The following is a 10,610-nucleotide window of genomic DNA, read 5'->3' as shown; positions in this document are numbered from 1 at the left end:
CTAAATGTACTCATTCACTCTCACTCACGCGTTCATACATCCTGTATGAGGCTTACTTGGGTGCTCTCTCAATCGCACTTTGATTCACTCTCATACACTCCCACATGAGGCTGACTTTTGTGCTCACCTTTTACGTTCCATGCGAGGCTGACTTGTGTGCTCACCTTACTCGTTCCTTGCTAGGCTTACTTTTGTGCTCGCCCCACCCATACCATGTGAGGCTGACTTGGGTGCTCACCCTATCACCTGATTCACTCTCAATCGTGCCTCTCTATTGTACTTTTGTCACTCCCCTTGGCATCTCATGTGGGACATTTTTCTTAGGCCCCACTTCTGACATACCATGCGAGGCTGACTTGTGTGCTCACCTTTTTCATTCCTTGCTAGGCTGACTTTTGTGCTAGCCTCTACCAACCTGTGAGGCTGACTTTTATGCTCACCCTTAACATGTCGTGTGAGACTGACTTGGATGCTCACCCTTTCACTCCTCTGCCACGCCATGAGGCATCGATAGCTAAGTTCCAACATACTACGCTACGACCCTCCCGTCTTGGCATGAGGCAGTCCACTTATACGCCTATACACTCACTCTTCTGTCTTGCTTCGGGGTGGCTGGGTTTACCCCTTACGCGGTTGCCATTCGCTGCGCCAAACCTGCCTCGGCATGAACAGACCATTCACTCCCTTTTTTGCGCTTGGCCTTTTCTGCTCCAGCTAACCAATCACTAGTTAGCCGTACCCGTCGTCTGTTGCTCGGTTCGCCAGATTACCTGTAGCCTACTGGCAATCTGGATGGTAGCAGCCGAGACTGCGTTCCACTTCCCCACCGATTGACACATCCGCTGAATAAGGGTATCAGGGGTTGTGTCCCAGCCACAGACGTCAAGCATTGCTCTTCTTTCGACGTCGAACCGATGACATACGAACAGTATGTGTTCGGCAGTTTCATCTACACCTGGGCAGTCCGGGCAGACTGGGACCTCCGCGTGCCCGAACCTGTGGAGGTACTGACGGAAACAGCCATGGCCTGACAGGAATTGTGGCAGGTGGAAGTGAACTTCCCCATTGGGTCTTCCCACCCAGCTCGATATGCTAGGTATCAGCCGGTGGGTCCACCTACCTTTCGAGGAGTTGTCCCACTCACGCTGCCATCTGGCGACCGAGGTCACCCTGGTGCGCTCGCGGGCACCCCTATTTCCACGTAGCTCAAAGCACTCCTCATCTTCCCGAATGACCAGCCCGACTGGCATCATGCTCGCTATCACGCAGGATGCATCGTGTGATACCGTGCGGTAGGCAGATATCACTCTGAGGCACATCACGCGGTAGGTGCTCTCCAGTTTCTGTAGGTAACTGGTTACCCTCAGTGCTCTTGACCATGACGGGCCGCCGTACCTGAGGATAGATACGGCAACGCCTGCCAGTAACCTAAGTCTACTGGCGCACACCTTTGAGCTGTTGGACATCATTCTCGATAGAGCCGCAACAGCAGTCGACGCTCTCTTGCACGTATAGTCGACATGGCTGCCGAAGGTCAGCTTGTCGTCTATAATGACTCCGAGACTTCAGACTTCGCTGTGAAGTGATCGCGACTTCTCCCACATGGATAACTGCATGTTGTGCCGACTTGCGGTTGTTGACGATAACTACCTCCGTCTTATGATGAGCGAGCTCCAGGCCTCTCGCACTCATCCATTCCTCCACCGTGCTAATCGCGTGTTCTGCGGTTAGTTCTACCTCAGGAATTGACTCCCCGTAGACCTCCAAGGTTACGTCGTCGGCAAAGCCGACGATCTTGACCCCAGGAGGGAACTTCAGTCTCAGAACCCCGTCATACATGAGGTTCCATAGCACCGGGCCTAGGATCGAGCCCTGCGGGACTCCGGCGGTAATCGGAACCCTTTTCTGACCGGCATCGGTCTCGTATAGCAGTACACGGTTTTGGAAGTAACTTTCCAGGATCCGGTACAGACCCACCGGTAGGCTAAGCCGGTGTAACGAGAGCGCGATGGCATCCCAGCTTGCGCTGTTGAATGCGTTCTTCACGTCAAGTGTCACTAACGCACAGTATCGAATACCTCGCCTTTTTCGTTGGATCGCTATCTCGGCAGTATTTATCACTGAGTTGAGAGCGTCCACACGTTTATACATGTGTAAGTGTTCAAACGTTCACCTTATCACAGGTGCATTTTTATGTTTGATGCTGGCAACGCTTTGCGTGAAAAATCGTATTTGCATATTCGCCTTTGTGACCAGGGTTATATTATCGCGCGGTGCTCGAGCGTTTGTTAGCGTTAGCGGGTTTGATCGCGTGGACGTGTGTATCGTGTGCATATAACTTCACGAACTCACGATTCTGAGTGTTCGGTTCAGATCTAGAAGCGAGTGAGTTCCCCCATACCACTCGAGTATTTGGCCATGGCGCCTTGAGACTTCTAGTGTTTTTTAAGATGAACACTAAAGGCAGACCTACGCTGCTAAAATCGAAGACGTGACCATTTTATGATGATGTGGAAACGGGCGCACTTTATACTTAATCGCCGGAACGTTATTACGATTGCGTGGTCGGGGGCGTAGACGTGTCTGAATGATCGCTTTTGCGACCGGGTTTGTATAATCGCGAAAAGCTCGAGCGTTTTTATGCTACATTGTGCATTGTTTTACCGCATGTGCGTTTGTAATTTCACGAAGCCAAAGTCTTACTATATCCGTGTGACAGTTTGCGTATTACTGTGTGTTTTTCTCAATTTTACAATAACAATATTTTTGGTTCCAGCAGAGTACGCCCTTAGTGAATATGAAACAGGAGTATTCAGCTTTTAACGTTAATAACTATTCAACGGTTGGTCGGATTGCCTTGCAGTGTTGTTTAGCATTTCTTCAAATGTTTAACTATTTCCTAAGTCCGTGTTTTGTTGTCTATATCGACATCGTGCAGCAATTTTGCGAAGTGTTTACTCAGTCATTTGGCCAAAAATGAGCATGGGCGTGATAACCGTACAATTCGTGGTTGCTATTCCGTGAATGACCAGAGCAAGCGAAACTGCACTGAGAATCAACGAATAAAGCCTGGGTGTAGCTTAGTAGTATAATTCTATATTTTGAAGTTGCCAATACTGGCGCCGGTCACGTCCTTACAGTCATCGAGGAAGGAAAAAAAAAATTCGAGTGACAAACGTTGTTATGGAGACCGTGTATAGCTCTACACCTCCACGTTCGTCACATGACGGAGGTTTTGTTAGTGGGATGGGGTAAAAAGGTACACAAATTTGAATTCACCTTGACAAGTGAGACGATACGATATGCAACTCTTAGAAGTGTTATCATGTGTATATTGCTCTGGGCAGCCGACTGCCGAGGATTTGTGATAGATTTATCGTTTTACATTTTGGCCAAAAATCCCATACAAGCTCAAGCTCTTGGGGTTATTTGGGAACTTTAGAACTGATTGCGCTCAACTCTGGACAGAGCGATTAGTCCAGGGTTTTCATCAAAGGTCGAGGGTGTAGGTGTCGACATTTTTCATAGAAAAAAAATTGGTACCTCATAAGCAAAATCATCAAAAATTAGAACAACAAGATGAGAACAACTGCGAATATTTTTCTTGATAAATCTATAAAAAAAATTTCCCAATTTCTTTAAAAATATTGGTTTGCTGATTCAGCTCCTTTGAAGATAAGCAGGGAGTTTTTGTTTGTTCATTTACACAGATCAAAACAATTTTTTTTACCAAGGTAGTAGAGTATGCAATTAAAAACAACTTTGCTGAAGACACTAAATGTCTCTTTGTTGATTTAGATAGACAATTGTGAAGTTTTCTATGAAACAGCCCTCAGCTTCCCTTTTTTAAAATAACTTTTTCTGATAGTTTTCTGGAATTTTAAAGGTTTCTAAACTTTTGTTTAGCTTATTATTTTAGCATTATTTTGGTATAAACAATCTTTTTCACCTCCAAATTCTCGCAGAACAAAACCAATGGTTGAACTACATGTTGGTCGTAAATTTCACACATTTCACATCGCATCGATACTCGCAGTAGGAATAGGATTGACAATTCTCTGTGGTTGGATCCTAGTTGGAGCGTAAAGGTAGCGCATTTAGTCGGTGTCCAAAAGATTTGACATTCGAATTCTGCACCGGCAGTGATTTTTTTCACAGCGAATGCGTAACTGACTTTTGACGGTTACTTTATAGCCGGAAATGGTAGACTGGCAGATCTGTTATCCGCCGAAGAACAGAACAGACTGTTCACACAAAAAATTGGCAAACAATTACTGGGCCGTTTTGGAGTTGTAACGCAACAGTTCCGGTGAGCGTGTTTCAGGGCAACGGACTGTATTGGTTTACCCAATATTAGAAATATTTGCCTTTCCAAGCCACAAGCTCAGATAGCTTGCCACATCAACTACTTTTATTCAAATTAATGATGTCATGACGAGAACAGCATTCAATGTTACTGATTTTCAATTTGTTTCACATTGGACTTTAGAAATTCACTAAACAAGAAGTCAAAACATCTTTACCTTTACAGATAAATCTGTACATGTGACAACTTGGGTATACGCCCGCTTGTCCCGATTCAGATGGCATCTTAATATTTCGCTTCATCCCACAAATCGCACAGCCTACTGATTTTTTTTTTTTTCAGCCTAGATCTAAATGAAGCACTCACAGCCATGCATGGTTCACGTTTATGTGCATTTCACCGCCAACTGAGGATCATTCCCCCGCACATTTACCACCGGCTTTTTTGTTGTTATTGTTATTATTGTTGCCTGCTTCAACTTTCAACAGTCACAATTTCACACGCGCTCGGAGTCGGATCGGATTTGAAAATAATAAAAAAAAATGGTAATGGAAAACGGTGTGGCGCAATGAAAATACGTATGAGTCTCGATGTGCAATGCTCCTTCGCGCCATCTCCGACGTTCGAAGGGGCTATAAAGTGGCGGAAATAGTGGTAATAATTAGCTCAAGCATCAATCCCGCGTCTAATTGCGGAGGCTGCTGCTGGTGCGCCTGCACAGTCAGTCGAGATTCAATCGAACGCAATCGATTGATGATGCTCTCAACCAGGTGTTGGTGTATCTGTGTGATGAGAAACAATTGAGATTTTAAGGGGGAAAGTCCTAAACGTGTCTCTAATTGTAGGCTTGTCTCATTGAAGGAAGGAGGGTTCAGGGCCTACCGACTATTAGAGGTTGGGGAACAAGTGCAGGAACTATTTCAAGTGCTTCCGGCCGAAATTTCCCTTTTCAAATTTGAGTGAATAACCTTAGTCGATGCATTTAGCAACTCTGCTAAAAGTGTGTCAGTTAGGTCAATCGTTTACTCTGGCAATGGAGAGAAAAAAAAACAACAACCAACGTCAACGTTTCTTGGGGGAAGGATGCAGGCAGCAATGACGCCGAAAGGCCCCAAACCAAACCGGCCAAGGGGAAGACGAGTCACGAACCGGTTTTTTCGGTTTCATATTTTCGGTGCGAGATTTTCGCGTGTCTCATCGCTTGGCGATAAATCAAAAGTGGCTGTTAAAGTTGTCGATCCGCGTCCGCCCTACGGCAGACCCGGCCGGATCGGTCAGGTCAACTGATGAGATTTTTAACTAAATTCCCTTCCAAATATAGCCGAATTTCAAATCTTCGATCGTAAAATTATACACATTTATCTGCATAATTGGATGCGGAGTGCGATTTTATCGCACCATTGTTGCGTCTGCGCGGCGGATGACAGCTCAAATTTGTGCAAATAGTAAACCATGCAAATTTGTCACTTTTTATTTGGGCAGCGGAGAAAGTGATTCAAGGATGCTGTGACTTTTTATGGAATATGGTCGGAGATGTGTTCGAAAAAGAGGCAACAACCCATGCACCATGTTTTCGAAGGAAACACATGGCAGCTGTCAAGTCAATCCGCTAGAAAGACCGAAACCGCATCAGGCTGAAGTTGAGTGACTTTTTCCGACCACGGCACCAGCCGCAGCCTAATCGAGCCCAACTCTTCGGTAATTGACTTCAATCAACCGTTAAACCACCGAGAGCTCCGAATGGCAAAGGAAACCGAACCGAGAACCGAAACTCCCGGGAAACTGATCAATTAGAAATATTTCGTCAGCATGTAGTTCCCCTCACCCCAGCCGACCGTCAAATTACCCGCTCAACAACTGCAACCGAATCGCGTACCGATATTCACCGCGGAAAACACGTCACATGAAATTACTTCTCCGTCTCCATCAGGACTGCATTTGCGAGGAATTTTAATGAGCATTTTTCCCACTTTCATTTGAAACCAAACGGACGAAATGCAGCAAAATTAAAACAAGTCCCCGGTTCTTGGCGAAAAATTCGAAACATCCACGAGGATGCGCAGCTGCAGTGCGCTCACGAGGGCGGGGATCGTCGACACGCCGATCGATATTTTGTCTGAATGGACTACATTTGCTTTGAGTGACAATCAAAGCAGGCTGAGTTTGTGCACTTTGATTCATTCACCGACAGCCTGACGAACTGCGGCCGTGTGTCTCAGTGACCGATGGATTGAGCTGGCTGGGATTCAGATCATCCTAGCAGGCTGCACAGATTGCTTCGATCCCGACAACGAATCGAAAGAAAAAAGTTGACCCTCCCCAAACCAACCAAGAACTCTCAGGTTGAAGCAGAACGTAACTTCTTCGACCGAAGAATTTTAATGAGATGAAAAGTTTTTTGTTTCTTCGTTGGTTTTTTGTTTTTCACTGGATACGACATGAGAACTTCGTCGAGTATTCGAATAAGCAGCGAAGGAAAAAAAGCTGGCTTTCGTGAAAGGATAAACCCTTCTTCAAAAAGCGGAATTAAGCACTGTTGCGGTTGTTGTTGTTGTTGGTTTCGGTAGCTTAGTACATAAATATGCTTGGTGGAAAAGGAACCAAATCCCAAAAGCAAAACGGACAACAGAAGCAGGTAAGTGAAGCGAGAAAAAAAATCCGTCTGCCTCGACCTGCGGACTGACGCTGTCGTCCCCGTCCGGCCTTTCCGCAAGCAACAGTTTCCATTATATGGAAATGAAGTTGCAATTTGCAGATATGCAATGCGAAAAGCGAGACCACGGCTTAAACGTTCCGTATATCAATATCAATAAAAATCTTATTAAAACTATTTGGGAGCTTCCATTGTTGCTGTAGTTGTTGTTGTTGTCGTTTCGTAATAACAAGTGCATAATAAAAATGCAATCTTGCTGCAGGGCCGTGCGATCTCCGTACGTTCGTCCCGTCCGGCCTTTTATTTTTCCGGTGGGCCAGAAGGGAATTGAATTGTTAAAAGGTGTGAATCTGGCACGATCTTACCGGTGGGACAGGGTCACCGTTGGATGCCCTGACGCGACTGGCGAGAAGTGGACTATTCATTGTTTCTTGATGGATATGCGGGGTAGCACTTTCGACGGTTATTTTGTAACCGGAAGCGGTAGACCGCCGATCCGCGACGTAGAATAGAATGACTGGCCTTTTCGCACAATAGATTGGCAAACATTTACTGGGCCGTTTTGGCGTTGTAACGAAACAGTTCCGGTGAGCTTGAGTCAGGGTGATGAACTGTATTGGTTTATAAAATATTAGAAATGTTTGTTTTTCCAGCCACAAGTTCAGATGGCTTGCCACATCAGTTAATATTATTCAGATTGATGATGTCATGACGAGAAAAGTATTTAAATTCAATCCAGAAGTGTTCCTATATCCTACTTCGACTTCGTCCAGCGAAGAGTGGTGTAACCACTGGAATTTTGATCTCCTAACATATTTGACTAGCACGTTCCCAACGGCCACGATTCCTCTTGCTACAATTTCAACCCACTTAAGCCACAGGAAAATAAACACCCTCAATCATACCACCTCGAGTTCGGGTAGAACAAGGGCCCATTTCAATTGGAGAGCTACTTGTATAAATTTTGTTTTCCTCCAAACTATTTTGGTAAAAAAAAAACGATTCTCATCGTTTCAAGTTCCGAAGTAGTGCCCGCAGAAACAACAAAACCCAAAAAAGATACATGAGAACACCTCAAGTAGGAAGAGGCTTAAGAGGAGAAGTACTCACATTCAAATTAAAAACTGTATCAAGTAGGACTTGATTAATCGGGGCCTGCAAAGACTGACTGAACGGATTTCATTCTTTTCAAACGCTGCGTCGTTGATCGCCATCGTGACCCCGGGCCGCTTTCGTGGGAACCAGTACGAGGACCGCAAAAAAAAACACTGGGAATTAACAACAGGAAATTAATTACTTTACCATAAACGTCACCGACACGACCAGGACCTACACTTTCGACACCATCGCGCCTTATTTTTTATTGGTTGAGATCCGAATTCGAATCAACCACAGTTCGAGTTCGACAACCACGACAACAGTAACAACAACAACAGCAACATAGTTGGCGGCGATTTTAATCGTTCAAGTCTTGGCTAAACGCACAGCGGGTGGTGTTTCGTTATTTTGACGTTTCTAAGGCCAGACCCGTTTTAGTTGGAACCGATCGAACTGTGCGCTGAAGGCAGATAACGGAAACAGAACTAAGCAGAAGCCACTTGTGCCGATGATGAATAATGAATTGAACGCGTTTAATCGAGCATTCACTCGAAAAAAAATTTCTGTTGCCTCGTTGCAGTCGTGTGAACCTCAACATTCCAACTGAACGACGAGGAATCCGGCAATGACTCTCAATGATCCCGGGTCATAATTTCGCACCATCACCGTCTTCAACGACGTCGATTGTATTTTATTCGGGCTTCTGGAGAAAGAAAGAGCGTTTTAGAGGGAATTGTTATTGTTACACTTTCAATGAATGCCAACCATCCAAGCAGGCAGAGGCAAGCTGAGTCCACCTTTTTTTTTTGGTCGGTGAATATGAATAACAAATAAGGTAGCCATGAGCTTCTGGGTTTCGGCCTTTATTCAACCTGACGGATGAGGCCGCCTATATAGCAGGGTCAGTGACTGGTGCTGCTGATGCCATTTTTATTCTAACCTATATACTTTCTCACAGTCGAATCCAACGTCGATCGAAGCAACCGGGACCTGGAAGGCGTGAATTAATTGAAGTGAAATTTAAACCTCAAATGATCTGTCAGAGAAAGAAGGAGACAGATATAGAAAAGGAGAAAAAACCTGACAGAATCTCCTGGGATTTTATGCTGCCATCACAGAGAGTGCTCAAGCTTTTAAATAAATCAACAACAAATTGACGAACAAGCGGGGAGATAAAATCAGTTTTCTGTTGAATTCCGAGAAGCTGGATGATGATGGCTGGTATTTACGTCTCGTGATAGACCTTAGCCATCGTACCAGCGTCGGAACCAGCGAACAAATCAAATCAATCTGATCCAATAAATTGATGGAGCTCAACGACGCCAGCTGTGCGCGGTTTGGCCGACCACGCCATTTCCACACGCGGGACCAGCTTTTGAGCAACAAAAATTCATTCATAATTTTTCGTGATTGCCACACTCCTCCAACCTACTGGTCTACCGCGAGCCGACATGGTAGGTGAATATGACGCGCCGATACACCGAGGGGTCAATCGGACGTCTGTCGTTTCGTTGTACACCCAGCCGTGGAACGGGGTCGACGATTAGCACGTAGACGAATGGGGCTAAAGGGCAATAAATTTAATAATTTAGACGAGGTTATCGTTACTTTTCACCCAATTTCGGTCTGTGTCGGTGCTGATCCAACGGTCTGAATTGTACATTTCGAATCGATGAAACACTTACGAGGCCGAAGGCTGGAAAGCTACGAGAAAGGTAGAAAATTATAAAACTTTATTCAATTTATACCGTCATTAACGTGCTCTTTTAACCAACACCAATTTCTCAGAAGTTGGCAATTTGAAACTTCTATATGCATTTATAAATGCTAGTACTATAGATTTAAAACTGCCAATACCTGAATACTTTGTCGACGTACACCAAATCGGGTTTCAAGAAAAACGAACAACGACGGACGACGTGTAAATTCCGAGAATTTGTGGATTTCAAGGCAGCGTACGATTCAGTGAAACGAAACGAACTGTAGCAGATCATGCTTGAACATGACTTGCCTACAAAACTGATTAAGCTGATTCGTTTAACGCTGGTTGGGTCAAAATTAGGGGTCGATTTAACCGCAGAGACCTCCCACTCGTTTGTAACGTTAGATGGATTGATCTTGAACAATAGATTAAAGAGTGTATCGCTCTGCTTGAAGCTGTGATACGAAGATCTAATGTTCGTGTGGAACTGAACCATCATCACGAGATCTCACCTGCTTCGTGCCTTCGTGGACGACATCGTGATCATTGGCGTTGATCGCAGCGCAGTGGAAGAGGCGTTTTGCTTTTTTAAAAGGAGCCTGCTAAAATTGGACTAACTATAAACTCTGACTCATGTTGCTGAAGTGAATAGGACTACACCTGTCCATTATTTCACAAAAATGTTTGGCTCGTGGGAATCTAGTACTGATACAAAGCCATACGCTAGCCCTATGAAAAACTAACTCAGATATCACTTCGTTCAAAGTTTAATAACTTCTTATAACAAAGCCGGATTGACTTGCAGTCTTCGACAAAATTGGAGGTGATTAAATAGTTTTTCTTATTTTTAC

The 10,610-nt window shown here is 44.9% G+C and overlaps 1 protein-coding gene across 1 annotated transcript in view; it reads left to right on the top strand.

Annotated features, from left to right (window-relative positions):
- The first annotated feature begins 6,887 nt into the window (after positions 1-6,887).
- LOC131694740 (protein serrate) overlaps positions 6,888-10,610 on the top strand; it is a 56,824-nt gene continuing 53,101 nt past the window's right edge. The window contains exon 1 of the mRNA XM_058983226.1: positions 6,888-6,941. Within this exon, the coding sequence (XP_058839209.1) occupies positions 6,888-6,941 (54 nt within the window). The remainder of the gene's footprint in view (positions 6,942-10,610) is intronic.

Source organism: Topomyia yanbarensis, chromosome 1 (assembly GCF_030247195.1).
Source record: "Topomyia yanbarensis strain Yona2022 chromosome 1, ASM3024719v1, whole genome shotgun sequence".
In the NCBI taxonomy this organism is placed as follows: domain Eukaryota; kingdom Metazoa; phylum Arthropoda; class Insecta; order Diptera; family Culicidae; genus Topomyia; species Topomyia yanbarensis.
Note: the sequence above shows the minus strand (reverse complement) of the source record. Positions and strands in the feature narration are given on the sequence as shown.